This window comes from Cyanistes caeruleus, chromosome 24 (assembly GCF_971803275.1).
Source record: "Cyanistes caeruleus chromosome 24, bCyaCae1.hap1.1, whole genome shotgun sequence".
In the NCBI taxonomy this organism is placed as follows: domain Eukaryota; kingdom Metazoa; phylum Chordata; class Aves; order Passeriformes; family Paridae; genus Cyanistes; species Cyanistes caeruleus.
Window position 1 is genome coordinate 725,633 of NC_141724.1, and position 24,456 is coordinate 750,088.

At 58.2% G+C, this 24,456-nt stretch overlaps 1 protein-coding gene across 4 annotated transcripts; it reads left to right on the plus strand.

Moving 5' to 3' along the window:
• Positions 1–1,533: 1,533 nt before the first annotated feature.
• On the plus strand, positions 1,534–24,173 carry LAMB3 (laminin subunit beta 3). Of its 4 annotated transcripts, none has more exons than XM_086861820.1 (23): positions 1,534–1,697; positions 2,152–2,239; positions 2,813–2,967; positions 11,541–11,655; positions 11,819–11,892; positions 11,985–12,164; positions 12,511–12,574; positions 12,852–13,027; positions 13,208–13,328; positions 13,557–13,745; positions 13,823–13,978; positions 14,441–14,640; positions 15,479–15,590; positions 15,989–16,361; positions 16,916–17,076; positions 18,023–18,231; positions 19,430–19,633; positions 20,206–20,350; positions 21,159–21,366; positions 22,358–22,499; positions 22,623–22,799; positions 23,137–23,290; positions 23,653–24,173. In XM_086861820.1, exons 2-23 carry the CDS (start codon positions 2,191–2,193, stop codon positions 23,787–23,789), a joined length of 3,501 nt encoding a protein of 1,166 aa, XP_086717946.1. In that variant the 5' UTR covers positions 1,534–1,697; positions 2,152–2,190; the 3' UTR covers positions 23,790–24,173. The 4 variants fall into 4 exon arrangements, with proteins under 4 accessions (XP_086717946.1, XP_086717948.1, XP_086717947.1 ...); XM_086861822.1 differs by having other exon boundaries at positions 2,175–2,239; XM_086861821.1 differs by having other exon boundaries at positions 1,534–1,687.
• Positions 24,174–24,456: the final 283 nt, after the last annotated feature.

The window sequence follows — 24,456 nt, forward strand, 5'->3', positions numbered from 1 at the left end:
AAATTCCCTCCCTGCTCCCCGGGACAGCACTGGCCAAGGCAGCCTGGAGCTGGTCCATCCTTCTGACTCCCACCGGGGCCTTGGGCTTTCCCTTGGGCTTTCAGGGATGCCCTGCCTCATCCTCACTGCCCCTGAGCACCCACCCGTTCTCAGCTGACGTTTTTCCCTTCCCATTTTCATTGGTTTGCAGTTGATATTCTGTGAACGAGCCTTTTTTTCGGTTTTGTTCTTGTTTGAACTTGTGGAGCCTGGAATTGCAGGTGATGTTTTACCTGGCTCTGGGTCGGTGGGATCAGTTTTTTCCCACGAGGTTACAGTGGGGGCTCGGCTGTGCAGAGGCCGTGTCGGCAGCTCGGGACACGTCTCATCCTTCCTCCCTTTCTCTTCTCAGCCACTCCAGGGTTTCTCCTGCCCCCCTTCTGCCGGCGGCCGGGCGGGGAGGAGGAATGCGGCATTGCGGCATTGCTGGGCAGGCACACCCAGGTGTGCCACACCTCAGCCCGGCTCTCCCTGTAGCCTCAGGGACAAGATTCTTTCTTTTTCCAGCTCTGTGTGTTCCCCTTGCTCGGAGCTGCTGGTCCTCAGCTCGGTGTCTGTGTCTCAGGGTGGGGATGGGGTGACACCAACGTGTTGGGGTGACACCAACAGCCACATGAGACCTGCAGCCACCTGCGGGTCCTGCTGAGCCCCTCACCAGCACGGGAGAGCGGCTGGCTTCGGGGTTATTTCACTCAAGTGAAGGGAAAAGGCTCGATGAAGTTTTCCTGAGGATGAAAAGCTGTTTTAGCTGAAATTCAGCTAAATGAAATTCAGCTAAATTCAGCGAGAGCGGTGGTGGGGAAGGCTGAGCTCTCAGCACTCCTCACTTGACACAGGATTTTAAAGGTTTCTCCCTCTGCAGTGAACGATAAGAGTGGCGCTGCTGCTTCCAGGAGTTCTGAACCGATGGAGCTGAGCGGTGACAGTGGTGACACTGCCCTGAGCAAACCCTGCCCGCCAGGGTGGGCGAGCACCTGAGCCGGGGCTGGGCCGGGCGGTGGCTCCAGGACAGCCCCGGGTGGGCTCAGAGAACCCGGCCGGCTTCCCCCGCGGCCTGCCCGGCGGATCCCAGCGTGAGCCAGCAGGGTGTGGAGGTCTGGGCACCCTGAATCACTCCTGCATCATCGCTGCGCCCACAGCACCGCGTGTGCGGGCGAGGCAGCTGCGAGCTCAGAGCCTGCGAGGATCGGGCAGAGCTCAGAGCCCGCCGGGGACACCGCGGGGACACCGCGGGGACACCGCTGGGACACCGCGGGGACACCTCGGGGACACCTCGGGGACACCTCGGGGACACCTCGGGGACACCGCGGGGACACCGCTGGGACACCGCGGGGACACCTCGGGGACACCGCTGGGACACCTCGGGGACACCGCGGGGACACCGCGGGGACACCTCGGGGACACCTCGGGGACACCGCGGGGACACCTCGGGGACACCGCTGGGACACCTCGGGGACACCTCGGGGACACCGCTGGGACACCTCGAGGACACCTCGGGGACACCTCGGGGACACCTCGGGGACACCGCGGGGACACCGCTGGGACACCTCGGGGACACCTCGGGGACACCGCTGGGACACCGCGGGGACACCGCGGGGACACCGCTGGGACACCTCGGGGACACCTCGGGGACACTGTGCTCCCGCAGGTGAGGCCAGGTGAGGCCCCAGCGCTGCGGGCTGTGCTGCAGCATCTCCTCCCCCGGGCCAGCCCACGGGGCTCCTTTCCCTGCGGGTCACACTCGCTGCAGGTTTTTATGGATTTCTCCTTTTCCTGGAATGCCACTTTGGGCTTGGGCTGACTCTGGAGGCGCAGGGCGAGGGTGGGGCTGGGGCACAGAGAGTGCCTGGGAAGGGGACAGGGGCTGTGGGGGATGCTGTGCGCTCCCCATCCCCTCCAGCCCCACATTCCCACCTGGCACCGGCCATCGTGGGGCGGGGGCTCGCTGCTTTACAGCAAATTCAGCTTCAGCACCCGGTTTTCCTCCTCATTATTCTTGATTTCCTCCCCCGTGTTATTCTGTGCAGATTAATTAAAAGTATCTCAGTGTAAAGTGAGAAGGAAGGAGGAGCTGGGCTGAGCTTTTGAGCTGACATTTTCTGCTCTTTTCAGTCTCGCTGCAAACTCTTCCCCAGGTGTGTCCGTGGCCGAATGGAGCCTCGCTGCCAGCTGTGGCCATGGGCACTGTGTGTCCTGCTGGGTAAGGCTCACACTCACTGCTCCCAGAAATGGGGGGTCCAGCTGGCTAAATAGCAACGCTGCTGATGGGAGCTTTGTGTCAGCAGCAGCAGCAGGAGAGAGCCTGGGGTTCATTCTAGTGCTGGAGGTTGGCAGGAGGCTGCTGCTCTCTGTCCTGAGCTGCAGGGCTGGCTCTGGGACCAGGGGACACCAATCTGGGGTGGCTCTGGGAACAGGGGACACCACCAGGGCTGGCTCTGGAAATAGGGGACACCAAACTGGGGTGGCTCTGGGAACAGGGGACACCACCAGGGCTGGTCAGTTCGATGGGCAAGGCACAGAGCATCCCTGCAGCCCAAACCCTGGGGCCAGGGCACAGAAGTGCTTTGGAAGTAACTGTTAGTACAAAGCACTAAGCACATTTATTATTAAAAGATAAAGGTACCTCAGGGGTGAACCCCCTCCTCTTTGTTGGGATATGCACTGGGGAGCCTGTCCCAGGCTGGTTGGTTTGGTGCAGCAAACCTGTTCCATGGGGCTGGGTGGTGTCTGTGCCTCCCTGACACAGCCCTGATCCCTTTTCCCTCTGTTCCAGCTGCCCCACGGCTCCTGGGAGCGCAGGGAGCCTGTTCCCAGGGAGCCTGCTACCCTCCCCCGGGGGACCTGCTGCTGGGACGAGCCCCTCACCTGAGAGCCTCCTCCACCTGCGGCCTCAGCAAGCCCGAGACGTACTGCACCCCCCACGGCCAGGTACAGCCCCTGCTCACCCCAAACCTCCCAGGGGTGCAGTGCCTTCATCCATCCCAAACCTCCCAGGGCTGGCAGTGCCTTCATCCATCCCATCCTCCCAGGGGTGCAGTGCCTTCATCCATCCCAAACCTCCCAGGGGTGCAGTGCCTTCATCCATCCCATCTTCCCAGGGGTGCAGTGCCTTCATCCATCCCAAACCTCCCAGGGGTGCAGTGCCTTCATCCATCCCATCTTCCCAGGGGTGCAGTGCCTTCATCCATCCCATCCTCCCAGGGGTGCAGTGCCTTCATCCATCCCATCCTCCCAGGGCTGGCAGTGCCTTCATCCATCCCATCCTCCCAGGGCTGGCAGTGCCTTCATCCATCCCATCCTCCCAGGGGTGGCAGTGCCTTCATCCATCCCATCCTCCCCAGGGGTGCAGTGCCTTCATCCATCCCATCCTCCCAGGGGTGGCAGTGCCTTCATCCATCCCATCCTCCCCAGGGGTGCAGTGCCTTCATCCATCCCATCCTCCCCAGGGCTGGCAATGCCTTCATCCATCCCACCCTCCCCACGCTGGCAGGGATGTGTCCAGGGTGAGCTGGGCTAACTCTGCCCGTGTCAGGGGCTGGAATGGGATGAGCTTTAAGGTCCTTTGCTACCCAAATCCTGGGATTTGTCCCTCTCCCAGCCCTGCTGGGTCACTGCAGCATCCCCTGGAGCCTCCTCTGCCATCCTCAGGGATGAGGAGCTGAGCACGAAGGCAGTGGCAGGGCATGGGCAGCACATGAGAAAAACACCCCAACCCCCCTATCCCCAGACATTTGAGCTATAAACCAAATCGTGCTTTACTTGTCAGAAATGGGAACGTTTCAGGCCTTTCACAAAGACTTGGAAAAGCTGCTAAAGTGAGCAAGAGCTTTCAAAGTGAGTTTTTAAAGTGAGCAAGAGTTTTCAGTCGCTGGTTGTGCGGGGGCAGGAGATCCTGCTGGGGGGATAATGCTTCCTCCAGCTGCAGATTCCAGGAGCTGCCACCGAGGCAGGGGGAGAGCTTAAGGAGAAATGTGCAGGGGGAGAGCTTAAGGAGAAATGCCGAGCACAGAGCTGAGACTTCCTACAGCTTTCCTGAGGCTGCTGTTAACCCTGTAAGCGCCTTGGGAGGAGCCCCGAGGGTTCAGTGCAGGACAGGCAGAAAGGAAGAGATGCTCCAGAGGAAAGGAGGTGGCAGCCCTCCAGTGGGGCAGTGTTTTGTGCACTGAAGCCCAGCTCCAGTGAGTCAGCCTTCTCCTGCTTTTAATTCCCCTGCAAACTGCAGGCCAAGATGTGGCTGTGAGCGGATTTGTTGTGGAGCCAGCGGTGTTCTGGCTGGGCTGGAGAGATTTCCTCTCGTCCCTGAGCTCAGGGAGGGGGCAGCTCCCGGCCCAGAGGGGTGTGAGCATCAAACCCTCCTGGATGCTGGGCTGGCTGCAGCATCTCTCCGCCCTCAGGTCCTTTTCTAGGCTGACAGTCACAGTCAGGCATTTCCTCCACTCCCTTCTTCCGGAGCTCCCTGGGATCAGGATTTGTGCTCACCACACAAATAAACCCCTTCCCATGGCTTAACTGGGTTTTCCTTCCAAATTTCTGCTTATAGATGAGGAAAATTATTCATAAATGTGTCTCTGAAATCTACATTTAACAATGACTTTTGGCAGAGACTTTTATTTGACAAGGGAGCGTGGGGGCCTTGTGCTTGGGAAGTGAGTGTGGGCAAAACCTTGATTAAACTGCTCATCCTAAGAGCAGCTGGAATGAGCTGGTCCCCCCCTTTGCCTGGCCCTGGGAGCTCCTTCAGAGGGCATCACTGTGATCCTCTGCACCATCTGTGATCTTTGAAGTGGAGCCTGGCCATCTCTGCTGGCTGTGCTGCAGCTGGGGCAGCAGTGACCTGCTGGCTGCAGGATTAGGGACTGCAGGAAGGCAGGGAGCAAGCCTGCAGTGGTCTCCTCCAGGCTACAAATCCCCAACTGTTCGGTTTTCACACCCCTCATCCCTTGTCTCTCAAGTTCCAGGGTTAAAGGGGATGTGGAACAATTAACATTCTGTTGAGTTGGATTCTCCAGTTTGGGGAATGGAGTCTTTGCTTCCTTACATTTTGCTCCTTTATTGAAATGAGAGGTTCAGAGTTACTGATAGCAAATCCCCTGATTTCTGTTCTGCAGCTGTAATTGCTGATGGAGGTTTGATCATACCAACTCTTGACTTGGGAGAGATCCCCATGGGTTCAGCATTTCCTAATTTTCCCCTCCCTTTCTCTACTTCCCTAATTTAAGCAAAACTGAACTCGATTTCCCTATTCCCACCCTATAAAAAGCAAGCACATTGAATTTATAGACTCCTAGGACTCTTTTTTTGGTTTGCTCTTGTTCAGTTGCCAAATAGGTACAAATCTGGAGGCGGTTTTGCAAGCTCAGCAGAGGGCATGGGACGAGGGGTTGCTGTCACTGCTGCAGTGCCAGGGCTGCCAGCACTGCCCTGCTGCTCCCTGCTGGCCCCAGGGCCCTCTTTTGCAACTCTGGTGGTCACTCATCAACTTCAGCCTCTGCTCCATTGTCTGCCCCAGCTCCAGATCCCTCTAACCTTTATACTTGGCACTCTGATTGCTCCATCCCTGGCTAGGCTCAGCCCCGTGAAACCCAAAAGGGACTCTCAGAGCAGGGATGGGAGGTGGGAGCAGGCAGGCCAATGGTCCAGCCTGGAAACCACTCAGAGCTTGGGAGGTGCAGCTGGAGCCGGGAGGGAAACGGAACAGAAAACAGGAAAAGGAGCAGGGCTGGATTTGGAGGTGCTGAGGAAAGGCTCGGTGTGAGACTCTGGTGGGCTGAGCTCAGCACTTCTCTTCCTTTAGCCACAGAACAGACATAATGTATATGTTATATATGTAAATCTAAATGTATGCACAGTCCTGAGGAGCTCAGGACAGCTCCCACTGGTGCCCCTGGCCCAGGGCAGGCACAGAGGGGCTTCCACAGACGCCTTGAGCATCCCTGTGAGGTCTTGTGCCAGCAACAGGAGAGGAGCAGAGCTGTGTCCCTGTGCTGCTGCTCCTGGAGCACGTTAGGGGGGTGATTGTGAGTCCTCACCCTCCAGCCCTGGGATACTTTGGATATTTAAAATATAAATTCTGCCTTCTCTCACCTGCCCCTTGTGGGCAGTGAGCTCCCTCAGCTCTGGTGTCAGGGTGACACGGATCCACAGGGATAGAGAGGACAGGCTCCAGAGGATCTGGTTGCTGTGGGAGCCAGGGGAGGGAGGTGTGAGCCCCTCGGAGCCCCTGGCACAGCGCAGGGGTCCCTCCTGATGGATGCTGGCAGCTGCCTGGCAGAGCTGCTCTGCAGCATCGCTGGAGCCTCAGCACCCCCTCCTCTTCGGCTGCTTCCAAAAATACCGGCCAGTGTCTACCAGGAGCGGGGTGCCAGACGGGTCTGGAGCTGTGCTGGTGCTGGCTGGTGCTCACATCTGCTGGGCCACCTGCCTGAGCCACTCGGGGAGCAGGGAGAGAGCTGAGCCTCGCCTTCCTTCCAGCCCCACAGCGAGCTCTGCACAGGAACATCCACAGAATCATGGAATAACCGTGGTTGGATGGGAACAAACCTTCTAGTTTGGGTTTTTCTCCATCAAGTCAGGGGTTTGCACCGAGTAATTTGTGTTTCTGAAGGGTTGCAGGTAATGAATGCAGCAACCGCAGGCTCAGCGCTTATCTCACTCAGGCATTCAGGCACGCCCTGCTCTTTGCTGCAGGGATCTGCCCCTGCCTGCCTGCCGAAGAAAAAACCCATTTCCCATCATTTTTCCCTCCTCCCTTTGCTGTATCTCATTTTTTTTTGCCTCAGGGCTGCAGATTGACACATGCTGGGAGACATCAGTGCCTTGCAGCCGAGCTGCAGGGGCAGCAGGACCCGCGTGGGGAGGGGATGAGCTGCTGCAGTTTGGGGTTTGCAGCCTGTCAAATCTTCCTGGCAGATTTTAAATGAAGTTTTGCTGATGTGAGAACAGATGGGACGAGGAAAACAGCACCCACGTGCTTGCTTTTAAGCAAGGGAAAGGAACTTCATTTCCTCAAACCTCATCCCTGGGGTGTTTGTCCAGCTCGTGTCTTTACCCCATCTCTGACTGGGGTGCCAAGCTGGGGACAGAGCCTCTCTGTGTTTTCATAACCTTGGAGCCCATTTTCAGTGTCATTTCCAACCAGCCAGGCAAGGAAGTGACACTGGTGTCACGGCAAAGAGAATGTCAGGCCCAGGCTGGGATTTTGGGGTGTCCTGTGTGGGGCAGGGACTGGAGTCAGTGATCCTGGTGGCTCCCCTTCAGCTCCATGATTCTGTGATGGATCTGTGGTAGTTCCAAAACTGAATCCCAGTCTGGTCCAGTGAATACCAGCTGCTCACTGGGAGGTTTAACCATGATGACAGAGCCATGGGAACTTCTGCTCCTTTTCCCTTGGCAAATGTATGGATTTCTTCACAGGCATGAGAAGCCCTGCTCCACGGGCCTGGCACAGCCTTGTGCTGCAGACAGCGCTGGAATAGAGAAGTGTCCTGCAGAAAATGGGTTGGGATAGGGAATTACATAACTTGGCTTTGCAGGTGCCTTTGTCCCCCAGGTAACTTCGGGCTGCTGCCCTCCCCGCTGTTAATAACCCTAAATCTGTCTGTGTGTAAATTCCCAGTGCTCCCAGGTGAGATGGGAATGGTGACTGCTGTCCCTGGGCAATATTATGTGTATAATGACATGTGGCTGGGGGAGGCTGAGGGCCAGGAGCCCGAGTGACACAGCTCTCTGTCCCTGCCACGAGGTGTCCACGGCAAAGAGAGGTCTCAGTTCCACGGCTGCACAGCCCAGCTTCCCTCTCTGCTGAGGAATAAATGCAGTTTATTCTGGGGTGTGCTCCTGTGCCAGCAGGCTTTCATTTCAAGGGCTCTCTGCTCATGTTGAAATGGCAGCAGGAGCTCCTGAAATAACTTTGGTCAGGGGCCAAATTGGTTAAAATTGGTTCAAACAGGTTAAAGTGTGTGAGGTTTGCTGCTCCTGCATGAGCAGAGGCTGCTCAGGAGCTGGGTCAGAAGGCCAGAGGCACAAACCTGCAGAACTGTCACACTCGGGCACTTTCAAGTCATTCTTTGTGGACTTTCCCCCTTCCATTTATTTCTGACACATGACTCTATCTGTTTGAGCACAGCAGTTTTCCCTCTCACACAACTGCGTTGTGAATTATCTCTCAAAAGTCTGGAATGAATTTCCCTTAGTGCCAGAAGCTCCATAACCCACATTTTGGGTGGCTCTGGAGCAGCTTGGAGGCGCAGGGGGCAGAAGGGATTTCCCTGCAGACCCACAGCCTTTTTCACCTTCCTGAAAAGCCAAACCCAGCGCAGTTCTCTGCCTGGCAGGGAGGGGAGGATGTGCTGGGAGCCAGTGCTGCCCCTGGGGCACATCCCAAAATCTTCCATTTATCCCTTGGTGCTGCAGCCCTCGTGGGCTCCAGGGATCCACTGAGCCCAGTTTAAAAAAAAATAATGGGAAAGAGCTGGGAAAAGGTAGGTGCTGGTAAATCCTCATTTTGGGCTGTCATTTTTGGTAATTCCCTCTGTCCCAAGGAACTTTGAGACACATAGTCAGTGTTGGTAAGAGCAAGTCCTGCTGTTGTGCAATACAGGGGTTTCACAATTTACTCTGAGGACGTGCAATGAATTTGGTTTCCAGTGTTAATTTTAGTCTTAATTTAAAAACTGAGGGGGAAAAGGAAAAAAAAAGGAGATTTTTGCACCCAGCCCAGCCCTGGGCTGCCTGGGAAGGGTTTGTCTCGTGCAGTTGAAGCTTCATTTTGACTCAGCACCACGTTTGCAGTGGGGCTGTTCTGGCTGCTGGAGAGCCCCGCTGTCCCTGGCTGTGGGAATGAGCTCATCAGTATGCACGAGTCACTCCTAATGAATAATTTAGCTGAGATTAACCTTTCCCCTTGCAGAAAACTTTCCTTTCTCCTTTGCTAAGCACAGCCAGGACTGGTGGGAAGTTTAATCACTGTTGGCAATTGTTCAGTAGATTATTTCTGTGGATAATTCCTGCAGCTCCCAGACAATTTGCTGCTCGTGGCCATTATCTGAAATGAGTTCTGCCTAGTCCTGATTAAATTATTTGTGATTCTCACTGGTAGAGCCAGGGAAATTGCATGATTATATATTTTCAGCGCTATGTTTGCTTACTTTGCGATATTGTTATAAATATTGTCGTTTGCCAGCTCCTGTGCTGGGGTATTTATAGACAGAGAACATAAAGATTGTGGAAAATATGGAAAGAGATGGGTTACAAGTGAGGATCTCACTGTGCACCGCAGGGAAGGGTTCCCAGGCCTGGGACAGAGCAGACTCAGGTCTGGGCTGTGTTAGGAATGAAAGCACAGATTAATTTTTGTAAACCACAAATTAATTATTAAAAGGGAAACCGGAAATTGTGGAGTCACCGTGGCCCAGCAGCTGCCACCTCCTGCACAGCCCCGTCCCTTCCCTGGCCCTGTTAGTGAAGGGTTTGGGCTGGATTTGGCTCCTCTGTTTTAAGCCCCCGTGGCAGGTTTTGGCACGAGGTGGCTGTGAGGTGGCTGTGAGGTGGCTGTGAGGTGGCTTTGAGGTGGCTCTGAGGTGGCTCTGAGGTGCTGCTCGTCCCTTGTCACCCCGTGTCCCTGCTCAGTCACTGAAAGCTGATTCCCCACCGGGGTCCCAACGTGCCTCTGGTGTCACCTAAAGCCACCGCAGCCCTGCCAGCCTTGCAGAGGGGATCTCATTGCCTTCCTTGTGCCAGTTGTGCCCCTGCCAGGCCCAGTCCCCTCCTGTGCCCCAGGCCCACTCTGCACCCAGGGTGACCTTTCTGAGCCCTCAGGGCTGGCTCCTGCCTTCTCTGGCAAACTCTGCTCCATCCTCCCTAATCCCTCAGAGGCTCTGGGATGTGTCAGTGTGACAGACGTGTCCCACTGCTCCATTTGGGAGGCTCCTCTGCTGCTCAGGCCACTGACAGCTCAGAATCCCAGAAGGTTTGGGTTGGAGGAGACGATGCAGTTCCAGTGCCCTGTCACAGGACACCTTCCACTGTCCCAGACTGCTCCAAGCCCCATCCAACCTGGCCTTGGACGCTTCTGGGGATGGGGCAGTTTCTCTGGATAACCCATCTGCCACCAGGCTGGAGGTGCTGAGCCCTTCACGTCATTCCCTGAGCAGCATCTTTCCCCTCTCAGTGGTCTCTGCAGTCCCTGGTGTTTGCTCCACTCCAAGAGCTTCAGTCGGGGCCTCTCTGTATCCCCCCAGGATGCTGATGTAGGTTCTGGCATCATCTCCTCATTCCCCATCATCTCCTCATTCCCCATCATCTCCTCATTAACACATCATCTCCTCATTCCCCAACTCCTCATTCCCCATCATCTCCTCATTCCCCAACTCCTCGTTCCCCATCATCTCCTCATTCCCCAACTCCTCATTCCCCATCATCTCCTCATTCCCCATCATCTCCTCATTAACACATCATCTCCTCATTCCCCATCTCTTCATTCCCCATCATCTCCTCATTCCCCAACTCCTCATTCCCCATCATCTCCTCATTCCCCATCTCCTCATTCCCCATCTCCTCATTCCCCATCATCTCCTCATTCCCCATCTCCTCATTCCCCATCTCCTCATTCCCCATCATCTCCTCATTCCCCATCCCCCCAGGCCCTGCCTTTCCCCACCTTGGCCTCTCCTGGGTGTTTCCATCCCGGTTTCCTGGTGGTCCTTGCCCAACCTGCTCACCCACCCGAGCCTGTCTCTCCCCTTGGCTGCTGTCCAGCCCTTCCCCGCTCCCGGCTCTTGTTCAGTCTCTTTCCTGCTGCTTTCTGCCGTGTCTGAGCCGGCTCGGGAGCCCCGCGGTGGTGGCTGCTGGTGGCTGCAGGGAGCGTTGCCTGGTTAGTGACATTTTGGGTATTTGTTTGCTCCCGGGGGACAGTTTTCTCCCGTCCCCACGTTCCCCGTGCTAAATCCCTGTTTACTCCTTGGGTTACTTGCTCAAGTGAAGGGCTGAACTTTGAGCCACTCGACTTCCCACCCCCTGGCTTCTCACCCACTTCTTGCTCCTGCTCTGCTCCCGGGGGAGAGCCCTGGGGGCCGAGCATCGCCCCGGGCCCTTGGATAGGAGAGAAAGGCTCTTCTGTTCAGCCCCTCGGCTGTGTGGAAAGGGCAAACCAGTCCTGAAAACTGCAAAGGGCTTCCTATCAAGTGTTGGTGTTGTAGAAACCAGGGGGGTCACTTAAAAAACCACAATTTTGGTGGTTCGCCAAAAATCTGTGTTAGTCAAAAGCATTTTGTGTTTAGCTTTTAGTCCATAAGACCTTGAGTTGTGGTTTTTGATAAGGTGTGGAGGGAAGCACTTGAGGTCTGTGTGTGGTCAGTCTCACTGTGGCCCTTCAGCTCTCTCTAAATGAGCTGTGCTGATGCTCTTTGGTCCTTAACGAATCCACCCTGCCTTTCCTCCTCATCCCTGAGGCCTTTCCCTCCCCGGTGCTGGGATGGTCACTCCCACTGTCCCTTCTCTTGCAGTGGAGCATGAAATGCTGCAGGTGTGACTCGAGGCTGCCCCACAGCTACAGCGGGCACCGCGTGGAGAACGTGCTGTCCTCGGCCGGCCGCGCGCGCTGGTGGCAGTCCCAGAACGGTGAGGGCCACCGGGGTCACCCGGACACAAACTGCTGCCAAAAACCCGCCGAGGGCAACAGGGAATTGCTGAGCTCCGTGGATGGGGGGGAAAGGAGGAAATGACCGGCCTGGCCGGTTATTGTCCCCATGTCCCCGGTGACAGAGCCTCTCTGTGCCCGCAGGCGTCGAGCGCGTGTCCCTGCAGCTGGACCTGGAGCAGATGTTCCAGCTGGACGGCGTCGTGCTGCACTTCAGGGTCGGTGTCTGTGGGCAGCTCCTGTGCCCGTGAGGTGCCAGCCCGAGGTGCCAGCCCGAGGTGCCAGCCCGTGTGTCTGTCCCTGCCCGCAGTCGCCGCCCGCAGCGATGCTCTTGGAGCGCTCGGTGGATGCCGGCAGGACGTGGCAGGTGCTGCAGTACTTGGCCTCCGACTGCGCCGCCGCCTTCCCCCACGTGCCCCGTGGCTCCCCCGAGGGCTGGCAGGACCCCCGGTGCCAGGAGCTGCGGGGGCACCCCCTGCATGGGGGCACGGTAAGGACTGGGGGGTCATGGCAGGGACCCCTCCTGGGGCCCTGGGGTTGGGTAGGGGGTGCTGCAGGAAACGAGGGGGACTGGGAACCTCAGACACCTGGTGAGGGATGGAGCCCGTGGCATCAGCACTGCTGAGGGCAGTCCTTGGGAAGATTCCTGCTCCTCTGGCAGGAAAGCCTTTGCTGCTCTGTGTCGGGAGAGGTGTTGTGTCCTTTGCAGCTCTAAGGGCTGTCCCTGTGTTTGGTGACATTGTGCAGAGGCCAGTCCAGAGCACGCAGTGCCCAGAGCAGGAGCAGAGAGCAGCTTGAGTTTCCTGCTTTTTAACCTGGTTTTTTTTCCCTCTAAGATGAAATTCAGTGTTCGAGACCTGGGGTCTACCATCAGCTCCTCTTACAGCCAAGCCATCGAGAGTAAGTGCTGGGCCTCCTCCAGAGCTGAGCAGGGAGAGGGGAATGAGGCTGCCCGTGGTTCTCCCTGCAGTGATGGGAAATGTTGAGCTGGGGTAACCCCTGGCACCCTGAGCTGCATGTCCAGGCTGGCAAGGAGCAGCTTTGGTCTTTGCTGATGGCTCAGCTGCTGCTCTTTGTGCCAATTCCCCCTTCCCTTCCTCCAAGCCCTCCCCACCAATTGCAAAGAGCTTCTGCCGGGCACCTGCTGCCCCTCACACCCGTCCCCTGTCCCCAACAGAGCTGGGGCCCTTCACCAACCTGCGCATCAACTTCACGGCGCTGCCCCACATCCCACGCCAGGGGTACCACTCGCCCAGCACCTTCTACGCCGTGACAGAGATGCAGGTGCTGGGGAGCTGCTTCTGCCACGGCCACGCCGAGCGCTGCGCCCCTGCGGGGGACCAGCACAGCACGGTGAGCTCGGGCTGCTGGGGGCCCTGGGATGGCTCCACTGCCTGCCTGGGGGACACCTGGGCCACAGTGACCAGAAATGGGCTGTGGGAGGCTCTTCCATGGGCATGAACTGGAGAGGGATGGGGAGGGTGAGGCTCTGTCCTGCTCTGCTGGGTGGGTCACCCCTGGTCTGTGCCGCAGGTCCCCGGGCACTGCGTGTGCCAGCACAACACGGCCGGGCCGCACTGTGAGCGCTGCGCTGCCCTGTTCAACGCCCGGCCCTGGGCACCCGCCGAGGACAGCGACCCCCGCGCGTGCCAGCGTACGGCCAGTGCTCCCCCCGACCCAAACCCTGCCCAGCCTTTCCTGGCTCTGTGGGGCTGGGAGGTGACACGGTGTCCCAGCACCGTTGCCTCTCAGTGCCCGGGCCCTGCTGGGGCTGTCACCGTGTCACACAGAGCCTTGGGCACCCTCTAGTGCCACCGCTGCTGCTGCCGGAGGGCTCTGCAGGGCGCCAGCTCCAGCTGAGCCGTGTTCTGGGATGTTTTAGGATGCGACTGCAATGGTCACTCGTCCTCGTGCCACTTTGACCCCGAGCTGTACCAGGCCAGCGGCGGGGCCAGCGGGGGGGTGTGTGACAGCTGCCAGCACAACACCGAGGGCAGCAACTGCGAGCGCTGCAAAACCAACTATTTCCGCAACCCGCGGCGGGAGCTGAGCCACCCCGAGGCCTGTCTGCGTGAGTGACACCCCAAAGCCCCCCAGCACCTTCCCCGGGACCTGCCCCCTCAGCTAGGACATTTCTCCCGTTGGCAGCCTGTGAGTGTGACCCGGATGGCACCGTGCCCGGCTCCGTCTGTGACCCGGGGACAGGGCGCTGTGTTTGCAAGGACAACGTGCAGGGCGAGCGCTGCCACCTCTGCAAGCCGGGCTTTGCCCAGCTGGCCGCTGCCAACCCCGCTGGATGCCGCAGTGAGTTCCCCTGGGACACCCCCCTGCCCCCAGGGTGCCCCCTCCCCACCTCTGACCCTTCCAAAAGGAACCCAGCTCCTGCCCCATTTTGGTTTGGGGTTTTCAAGTCAAAGGCTAGTTTTGTAAAGGTTTATAAAAGCTCCTTGTTTGGTCTGGGGTGGTTTCAGGTGTAAGTTTAGCCAAAAGCACAGGGCAGGTGTGGTTTGGGGGGATGCAGCTGTATCCTGGGTGCCCCCAGGGCTCAGGGGGTGATGCCCTGAGGGTCCCTGGGGCAATTGTGGGTCGGGGCACTGCTGTGTCCCCCTGGGCAGGGGATGCTGAGGCCCCTTGCTGTTCCTGCCCCAGCATTTGGGGGATGCTGTCAGAGCGAGGTGCAGATCTCCTGAGCGCAGGTGGGGAGGGAGAGGGAGAAGCCCCTCTTTGGGAGGCTGCTCCTGCCACACCAGCCCCTCCCTGTGGCAGGATGCACCTGCAATGCCCTGGGCACGCGGCAGGACACGGCGCCCTGTGACAGCGACACCGGGAGCTGCTTCTGCCTGCCCAACGTGGTGGGCAGCGACTGCGGGCAGTGCGCGGCCGGGCACTGGGGGCTGGCTGGAGGGCAGGGCTGCCGGCCCTGCGCCTGCCACCCCCGTGGTTCCCACAGCCCCAACTGCAACCAGGTACCCCCAGCCCCCGGGGCAGCCTCGGGGTGACTCCTCTTCCTGCAGCAGGCTTTCCTTTGCATTGCCCTCTGCTTGCTCTGCTCTTTCCCGACTCCACGCTGCTTCTGGGATGGGCTCTTGGGGGTTGAGCTGCACAGACCAGGGTGCCACGGCCACGGCTCCGTGTGCCCTCACTGGGGACCTGTCAGAGCATCAAACCCACCTGCAGGGTGGCTCCTTTGTCCTGTCCCATCCATAGGAGCCTTCACAAAAAGAGCCGTGTGTTCCCCAGTGCGTCCCACTCCTATTTCCCTTCTAATTCTTAGAAAACACCACGACAGACTGTTCAGGAAAATGAAAGAAGGTGGTAATTACTGAGGCAAGATTTAGTCACTTTAACAAGCCTGGTATTTATCAAGGAAGTCCTAATAAGACATCTTCATACAGGCGAGGGAAGTTAATTATGCTCATTTGTCAATGAAAAGCATGTGTGCCACTTCAGGCTTAAGAGGCAACTGGGAAAATTAAAGTTAAATGTAAAAAACCCCAAACCATGACAAATTCCAAGAGCCTAAGATAGGTTCCAAACGAGCTCAGCGTGGGGAGGAGACCTGAGATGGCAAAGCAGCTGCTCGTGGGCGATTCTTTGTTTTTGAAACAAGGCTGAGCAGCCTCCTCGTGGTGCTGGGGCTGTTTGGAGCCTGTTTGCATCCTGTGCCTGAGCTGCAGCCTGGCACAGGCACACTCTGAGAGGAGGAAATGGTCGGTGTGCTGGTGCTGGTGTCAAAAGCAGCTGGGGGAGAGCTGTGCCAGGAGAGTGCCCAGCAGTGGGTGTCCCTGATGTGTCCCCTCTCAGTTCACAGGACAGTGCCCATGCAGGGATGGCTTCACAGGACAGACGTGCTCGGCCATGGGGCAGCAGCAGTGCCCACCCCGGCACTACAGGGATTCACAGGGAGGGTGCACAGGTACTGCTCCGGCCTGGGCTTTCCTCTGGGAGGTCACAATTACCTGGGAAAAGCTGGCCCACATCCTGACATGCCTGCTCCCTTTGCTTGGCAAGAGATTTCCTCTTTGGAGCAGCCTCCCAGTTCACCTCCAGTGCCCACCAGTGCCCTCCCAGCAGCCTTGGGCGAGTCCTGGCCCACCCTGGGCTGGCCCTGTAGGGTCAGGGGCTGTGCCAGCTCCTGGGCCTGGGGCTCTCCCTGTTCCTCTGCCTGTGCCACCTTTGATGTGGGAGCTGGCGGGAGGGGATGGATGTCAGGTTGGGTTGGGACCTCATTAACCCTAATTAAAGGGTTGGTTTTATACAGATACAAAGTTATTCACCAGCACCTTCCCTCCCCCTCCGCCTTTCCCATTCCAGAGTGCGACTGTGACTTCCAGGGCACGGAGGAGCTGGGCTGTGACGCGGCCACAGGCCGGTGCCTGTGCCGGGCCGGGGTCAGTGGGCCACGCTGTGCCCAGTGCCAGCGGGGCCACTGCAGCCCCTTCCCCGGCTGCCAGCTGTGCCACCCCTGCTTCCACACCCACAGCGGGGACATCCAGCGCCTGCGCCAGCGCCAGGCCGGCCTGGCCAATGCCACGGCGCGGCTGCCCGCGGGCACGGGGGGCTCCCGGCTCGGCCCCCGCCTCTCACAGGCGCAGGAGAGCCTGCAGCGGGCACAGGGCATCCTCAGCCACCCCTCGGGGACCCCGCAGGGCCTGGCAGAGGCGGGCAGCATGCTCGCTGCCATCAGGTGAGGAGGGTGCTGCCCGTGGGGCATGGCCCTGATCCGCGAGGAGCTGCTGGGGTTTCTCTGTTCCGCTGGTTCTGCTTTGTTCCTGTCCCTGCCATGCCTGGCTCCGCTCACGGGGGAGCAGGGAAGCAGCAGAGCAGCCTCTGAGAAAGCCTGTCCTGTGCACAGTGTCCCCGAGGCACGAGGAGCGTGGGCAGCCTGCATGGTGACACTCTCAGGGCTGTGTGGTGGCACTCAGGGCTGTGTGGTGGCTCTCAGGGCTGTGTGGTGGCACTGAAGGCTGTGTGGTGTCACTCAGGGCTGTGTGGTGACACTCAGGGCTGTGTGGTGACACTCTCAGGGCACATCCAGCATTCCTGGTCCCTGTGTGGGCACGGCCCTGCTGTGGAGGTGCTGCAGCCCAGCTCCTCTCTCTGCAAACCTGCAAGGCCCTGGCGTATCCCTTTGCCAGGTGCTGACAGTGCCCCAGCACAGATGGCCCTCTCGGCCCTGCTCTCTGGCAGCAGGTGCTTTGCTCTCTACCTCATTCACATTTTGTTCTTTTTCTGTCCCAGGGAGCAGGTCCGAGGCATAAATCCCAACCTTCATTTCCTGGATGACACTGCCTCTCTATCGAGGGAGCTGGAGGCCCTCAACAGCAGCTTGTTTGTCACCAGCTCCCAGTACCAGAGCAAGAAGAGCCAGTTTGAAACCAGCCGCAGCAGAGACGTGTCAGGTACAGCTCTGCAGCTGCAACATCTCTTGATTTGCAGCCATTCATTTACCTCAGCGTGGCTGCCTGGGGTTTCTCCCTGGCTGGGGAGATGAGAAGGGTTTTTTAAGGGTCAGCCTCAGAACAGCAAACAAATCTCCTCTCGCAGTGAGGGGAGGCTGCCCATGCAGCCTGCTCCATGACCCAGGCTTTCCCCCTCTCGGGGTGTGTGCTGCGGTGTTTTGGGGCCGTTCTGTGCTCCTGCTCCCCACCAGCACAATCTCTGCTGCCAGGGAGGGGTGGGAAGGGGACAGCCCTGCAGGGAGAGCGTCACTGAATCCGTGAGGCACCGAGAGAGCGGAGGTTGTGCACAGATGGAAGGGATGGAGGGTGGGGAAGAGAGCCAGGAGGCTGTCAGGGCCTGGGGAGGAGAAGAGCTAATTAAGCCCTGTGCCAAGTGCTGGTGGTGGCTGCCGTGAGTCCCTGCTCCAGCTGCTTCTCACTGCTGTCCCCTCCCCACCACATCACACAGCTCTGGGACCTGCCAGCCGTGCCCAGGGGCACCAGGACAGTTCACTCTGCAGCTCTGTCCGCTCAGAGCTCCATGTCCTGGCCGCCCTCCTTCTAGCCTGTGCTGGAGGGGAATGATGGGGCTGCTCAGGAGCTGGGAAAAGGCTCTGAAGTGTGTCCTGCCCTGCCAAAGCCCAGGATCAGAGTGTGTTTCTTGGCTGGCTTTCAGCCTTTTAACCCCAGCCCTGAGTTCAGTCCTTCAGGAGACCTTGAGCTCGCTGAGGGAATGGCTGAAAGGTGTTTGGAATTAAAAGGAGCTTTGGTGATGCCTTGGTGACTAATCCCTGGCTGCACCCTCTCCTGTGCACGAATGCATCCACGCAGGGCAGAGGCAGTGCCTCCCCGAGGGGCCGCTGCATTTGTGACTCATTTGTGCCATTTATCGCCTTCACTCCCGCAGGAGCCTTCCAGACCATCCGCTCTGCCCACCAGAGCTCCAGCAGCGCCGCCAGCCTGGCCGCGGGTGCCCCAGGGCTGCTGGCCCAGGCCAGGGAGAGCCGCTGCAGCGCCGTGGGGCTGCAGGGGGACCTGGCTGGGGACACGGCCAAGCTGCTGGCCCTGAAGGGAGAGCTGGCCTCAGCCCCCGACCTCACCCCTGTCATCAACCAGGTGAAGATGGAAAGCGGGTTTTGACCTTCCCACGGGGTGTGTCTGGTTTTCAGGGGGGCCCTGGAGAGCTCAGAGGCAGAAGCCTGGTCCTGCAGCCCTGGTCTCTCCTCAGCATGGCAGCACCGAGTCTCTGTCCAGACAGACTCGGCTGGAGAATTGGCTGAGGGGGTCACAGATCCCAAAGCTCTGCCCTCCACCCCCTCCCAGCCGTGTGCTTTTCCCTCCAGGGACTCATTCATGTCACTTCTTGTATCTCCAATACCCACTTAATTTCTGGATGAGGTTTCTCTTATTTCTCCTTCACTGCTTTGTTATTGCCATGGAGATCCATTTCGGTGTCTGTTGCTGTGGAGACCACCAGCCTCCCCTCTCTGCTGCTGGGGGCACCAGCACGTTCTGAGCCACCAGCCCAGCCTGGCTGTGCACGTGCCCCTGCTGCAGTGTGAGTCTGGGGGTAATTCTGCAGATGCCAGAGTTAAATCTGCCACTGCTCTCCAGGGCTGTCTGGTCCAGCTCTCCCCCAAAGCAAACAGGGCAGATGGGTTTTCTGCAGAGCTGTTTGCTCCACACAGCTGTGCTGTTACTCCTCGTGAGCTGCTGGGGCTTGGCTCCTGTTTCTGCTGCAGCTCGGGCTGGTGAGGCCATGCTGGCCCGGTGTCACTGGCTCAGGTGAGGGCATCCAGCACTGGCTGCCCTTCCCTGATGGTGGCACATCTCCAGTGCTTTGGGCTGTGCCACCTGTGTCACTGCTGGGCTCCCTCCTGAGCCCACACAGCTCCAGCAGCTCCCAGCTCCCTTGGCAGTGTCTGCCATCCCCGTGGGGCTGGGTTTGCCATCCCCGTGGGGCTGGGTTTGCCATCCCCGTGGGGCTGGGTTTGCCATCCCCATGGGGCTGGGTTTGCCATCCCCGTGGGGCTGGGTTTGCCATCCCTGTGGGGCTGGGTTTGCCATCCCTGTGGGGCTGGGTTTGCCATCCCCATGGGGCTGGGTTTGCCTCCCTGTGGGGCTGGGTTTGCCATCCCCGTGGGGCTGGGTTTGCCATCCCCATGGGGCTGGGTTTGCCTCCCTGTGGGGCTGGGTTTGCCATCCCTGTGGGGCTGGGTTTGCCATCCCCATGGGGCTGGGTTTGCCTCCCTGTGGGCACCGAGCTGTGTCCAGCCGGGCACTGCCCAGCCGCAGCTCTCCTCTCCCTGCCCAGGTGTGCGGAGGGTCCCGAGAGGAGCCGTGCACCCCTGCCCGCTGCCAGGGGCTGCTGTGCCCTCGGGACAACAGCTCTGGCTGTGGGGCTGGCCAGCCCTGCCACGGCCTCCTCCCGCTGGCCAGCGGGGCCCTGGCTGCGGCCGGGCGAGCGGCCAGGGAGTTCAGCAGCCTCAGTGCCCGGCTCCAGGACACGGCACAGCTGGTGAGTGTGGGCACTGCCCGTCCCCCTGCTCGGACCTCTGCTTACCACAGAGAGAGTGAGGAATACCCACCTCAAACTCTATTGGGGGCTTGATCCCTTGGGCAGCTTCAGAAATCCAGGGATTTGGGAGTGGGAGGGAATTTGTGTGTGGGTCCTGCCTCCCTGGCTGAGGGCATGTGAGTGGCACTGGACACACCACAGGGCAGCCTCTCTCCCTCCTGGGTTGGGATCAGAATGGCAGAAGGGCTGGGAATGTGGAAAACTCTCAGATTCTGCAGGGCATTTGATACAATCAGGAAGAGTTCATGTGTTAGGGCTCTTGCAGCTTCTTTCTGTGCCTCACAAAGAGAAAGTGAGCTTTCAAAGTAATTCAGAATCCATTTCAGAGGCGTTTTTAAAAGCTAAATGGTGCTGTCCATCTTTGAGAGTTTCCTTTGGAGATCCAACCCTCAGTCTTTAACATTTCCAGTCCTTTAAAGCTGGGAGAGCAGGGAGCAGCACGGAGCCTGGCCCAGGTCAGAGCAGAGGCTCTGGATGGAGCAGAGGCACCACCAGGCCATTGCTGTGTGCAGATTAAGACGACAGAGCTGTCAGCGAGTCAGATCCAGAGCAGCACCCGGCGGCTGGTGGAGCAGCTGGGGGTGACCAGGACGCAGATCCAGGGGGACGTGCAGCGCGTGCGGCAGCTCCTGCAGCGAGTGCGGAGCTTCCTGGCAGGTACCTCTGGCAGGCCAGGGCTGCAGCCTGCTTTGTGCATGGACACGGCTGCTGTTTGTACTGATCTGAGAAGCACTGAGCTTGGAAAAGGCCTCCAAGGTCACCGAGTCCCTGCTGTGCCCCATCCCTGCCCTGCCACCAGCCCAGAGCAGCGAGTGCCACGTCTGGGTGCTCCCTGGACACTCCAGGGATGGGGATTTGCAGCCAGCAGTGACCTGATGCACAGAGGGTTTCTGGCCACGCTCACTGATGCAGACAGACAGACAGATGACCCTTCTCTGGAGCAGGCTGTTAATCAGATGAGAATTCCTTGTTGTCCTACAAACTGATGGGAAGACTTATTGTCCACAGACAGATTGTAATAACATAATGAGCCTCCTGAGCATTAGCTGAAAAAGAAAACCAGGTCATTTGGTGCTGCCTGGTGTTAATGATGAGTGAAGATATTTCTGAGCTAATCGCTGGGCTAATGTCCCATGGGCTCTGCCTGCTTCTGATTTATTAACTTTTATTTGTGAAATGAAAAAAGGCTTGTCTTGAAACACACCCTCATCTGCTCAGTGAGGGCTGCCTGACTGCTCTGGGCTCAGCCATGGTGTTATCGTTGCCAAATTCAAGGTACCATTTCAGCTGTCTCCTGCAAGTTTTGCTGGTGTGAATGAGAGGTGTATGGAATTCAGGGAGATTAATTCAGAAGGGATGCTGGCAGCTGTGTGGAACGAGATGTGTGCGGGATGTGCATGGGTGCCTGCCCTCCTCCTGCCTTGCACTCCCACCTTCCCTGAAGCTCTGTCCGCTGGCTCTGCAGACAAGGACACGGATCCTGCCGCTATCCAGGAAATCAGTGAGTCAGTTCTCTCCCTGCGGCTCCCCACGGACGCTGCTGCTGTCCGGAGGAGAATGACCGAGATCCAAAAGCTGGCGGTGGAGCTGCAGTGCCCGGAGGACATCCTTGCCCAGACGGCCGAGGACATCGCCAGGGCCAAGAGGCTGCAGCAGGAGGCAGAACAGGCCAGGTCGGTGCGGGGTCAGGGCCGTTGGCAGCTGAGGGTCCCTTGGCTGGGGTGGAACTGCTGGTTCTCAGCTGGCTTCAAATCTTGCTCTGCCCGAGCAGACTTGCACAAGCTGAAGTTTTAGGCCAGGATCTTCTGTGTCCATCCAGTGCCTAAAAGAATGAGTCTGCAATCTCCAGACACCTCCCTGGGGCCCTGGTGCAAATAAATCTCCCAAGAATAGTTCCTGTTATAGATACCAGGACAAGAAGGGCTTTATCAAAAGCGGTGGAGGCTTTTCTCTTATCTCGAGTGCTGTGCTGGGAGATGACAGCGTTGCCCTGGTATTATTAGTTGATATTGGTGACCTACATCCTAATTGCACAAGAGAGCACGGGGAGAGTCAAGGGGCTATTTGCTTTCTGGGTGAAAGTTGGGAGGATTATTCCATGGCCCCTTGAAAAGTAATTACAGGGTGTCCTTGCCAATTTGGAGCATCTGCTTTGTCACAAGTTGACTTGCAGCAATACCCCAGTGAGAAGGTCAGCAGGATAAATCTGTAAACTCCTTGGCAGCGTCTGACACCTGCTTAACCTGCTGCAGGTGATGAGACAGGCGAGCCTGGCTTTCTCCAGAGCTCGGTCACCTGGCCTGAGCGGTCCCACTGGGAGCAGAAAACTGTTCATTGGAACTGCTTCTGTCTTTTGGAACTGCTTTGATACCTTTCGTGTACTGTGAAATAAATGTTTCTAACTAGTTTGAAGGAAGGTGTTGCTCTCCCCTTCTGGGTTAGTCTCCTCTGCTTGGGGCTGTGAAATGGGACGGATGTTTCTCTCACAAGGAAACTTGCTGGAGTCCAGATGTGTGGGGTTTTTGGGTTTGGGGGTGGGAGATTGCAACTTTCCCAGCAGCAATCCTCTCTTGCTTCCCAAGCTCCCCAGTCTTACCCCTGTGGCCTCAAGTTCCAGTCTGTGCCCTTATCCACACTCACTGCTGCCTGCTTCCCCCTTTCCAGGAACCGGGCAAACGCCGTGGAGGGCAGCGTGGAGGAGGTGCTGGGCAACCTGCAACGAGCCAACACCGTGCTGCTGGAGGCCCAGGGGGCCCTCAGGGGCTCGGGCTCCTCGCTGCGCTTCATCCAGGAGCGCGTGGAGGAGGCGAGTGATGCCTTCCCAGAAACCGCCCCGAGCCCCCGTGCGTGTCCCTCAGCCAGCAGAGCTGGGCCTGCATGGGGAGGGGTTCGGATGTGATCCCCCTGACCAGGCTCCCTCTGCTCGCAGATCGAGGCTGTCCTGGGGCCGGCAGAGAAGCACTTGGGGGCCGTGGGGCTGGGGCTGGCGGGGCTGGCAGGACGGCTGGCCCAGCTGCAGCACAGCGCGGCCCAGAACCGCCTGCGGGCCGGGGACACGCGCGACGCGGCGGCCGCGGCGGCACGGCAGGCCGGCAGCGTCCAGCAGGTACCGACACGGGCTGTGCCCGCTGCCAGACCCAACAGGAGATCTCCTGTGCGGGTCACGGCTGCTGGGCTGTCAGGTCACAGCCTCAGGCCTCTGCTGAACTGCTCCAGAGCAATTCCCAATCCTATTCCCAATTCCCATTTCTGCTCCGTGTGCCTGAGGCAGAGCAGCTCGTGGAGCTGTCAGTCTTGGAGAGCACCACAAACTGTCACACGTTTGGTAACGGGGACAAAGCTCTGGTGCAGCATCCATTTCATACCTAAACAGGATTCAGCACTGGAAGTCCCCATTCTCTCTAGCCCTCTGGATCTCACCTGCAGTGTTTGTTTTTGGCCAGGCTTTTGCGCAGGTGAAGGAGCTGTACTCGGAGCTGCAGGGCAGGATGGAGCAGGGCCTGGCGCTGGGGGAGCAGGGCAGCAGGGTGCAGAGCATCGGCCGGGAGGCACAGGCTCTCTTCCAGGAGACCATGGGCATCATGCTCAGGATGCAAAGTAAGGCTCTCCCAAGCTCATCGTGCCCTGGGGAAGAGCTTGGGCTGCTGTGGTGTGATGAGGGGACAGGGAGGGGGTGGGATTTGGGCTGTAGCTGTGCCAGGAAATGGAGTTTTCAAGGGTGCCGCCATGGAGGGAAGCCCTGCCTGCAGTGCCACTGTGCTCCCCTTTTCCTCCACACACTCACTTCCATTTTTTGGCATTCAAAACTAATGGGAGTGGTGTTTTGGGGGTTGTTTAGAGGAGCAGAGAGAGTGCAGGATGTTGCTTTTCTTGCCCCATCAGAGCTGCGCAGGAGTGGGGTGGAGGCTCAGCCCAACCCCAGGATGTTAACCCTTCCCTTCCCTGGCCTCTCTCCTCAGCTTTAGAGTCGGAAATTCGGGAAGGCAACGAGGCTCTGGTGTCCAGGATGTCGCGGCTGTCGGGGCTGGAGGAGAAGGTGGGAAGGATCCGGGACAACATCAAGAAAAAAGTCGCCTTCTACGAGAGCTGCTCCTGAGCAGCCCCCGTGCTCCAGGGCATCGCTGCCTCCTCTGCACACACCGACTGCTGCTTTCATTCCCATTTCCCAGCTGCTGTGCTCCTCTGCCCAATATCCCTATTTTTAGCAAGTTAATTTTCCATACCTCTGGAAAACAGCTTCCCTGAACTACAGGAGCAACCCCATGGGGTGGGTTGGACTGGCCAAAGCTGCCCAGTGGTTGGAGGAAAAAGGGGAGAGACATCAGGCTCCCATGGCAAATAAACACATCCCCAGGTTGTTATTTCCACAGGGCTTTATAAACCAGGAAATTATTTTTTTCTTCTTCTTCTAGCCAATTCAATCTTTAAGCTGGATTTCACTGTTCAAATTAAAGCCCTCCTGTGGGGTCTTCTAAAGCTTTTTATCTGTGCTGCAGTTAATGCTTCAAACATGCCATAGCTTCAGTACTTCCCTCAGAGATCTTTCTTCAAATAAGCAGATCAGAGAAATGGAGAATTTTATCTCCCTCTGTACAACATACCTATATTTATGCAAATTAGAGAAACACAGGCTCATAGTGGAAGGTGAAGTCAGATGTCTTGTTTGATTTTCTGCCACAATCTGCTTATTTACCACAGAACATTTTGCCAGAAAAACACCACCGGGGGCAGGTCTGGGATGCTCAGGGAAAGCTTTAGGAGGG

Bases quoted from the DNA above. Each gene is read 5' to 3' on its own strand.
- LAMB3 (XM_086861820.1), top strand. From the start codon at position 2,191: ATGGAGCCTCGCTGCCAGCTGTGGCCATGGGCACTGTGTGTCCTGCTG. The intron at 11,893-11,984 runs GTCGGTGTCTGT...CCCTGCCCGCAG, and splicing joins GCGTCGTGCTGCACTTCAGG to TCGCCGCCCGCAGCGATGCT. The intron at 20,351-21,158 runs GTACCTCTGGCA...CTGGCTCTGCAG, and splicing joins AGTGCGGAGCTTCCTGGCAG to ACAAGGACACGGATCCTGCC.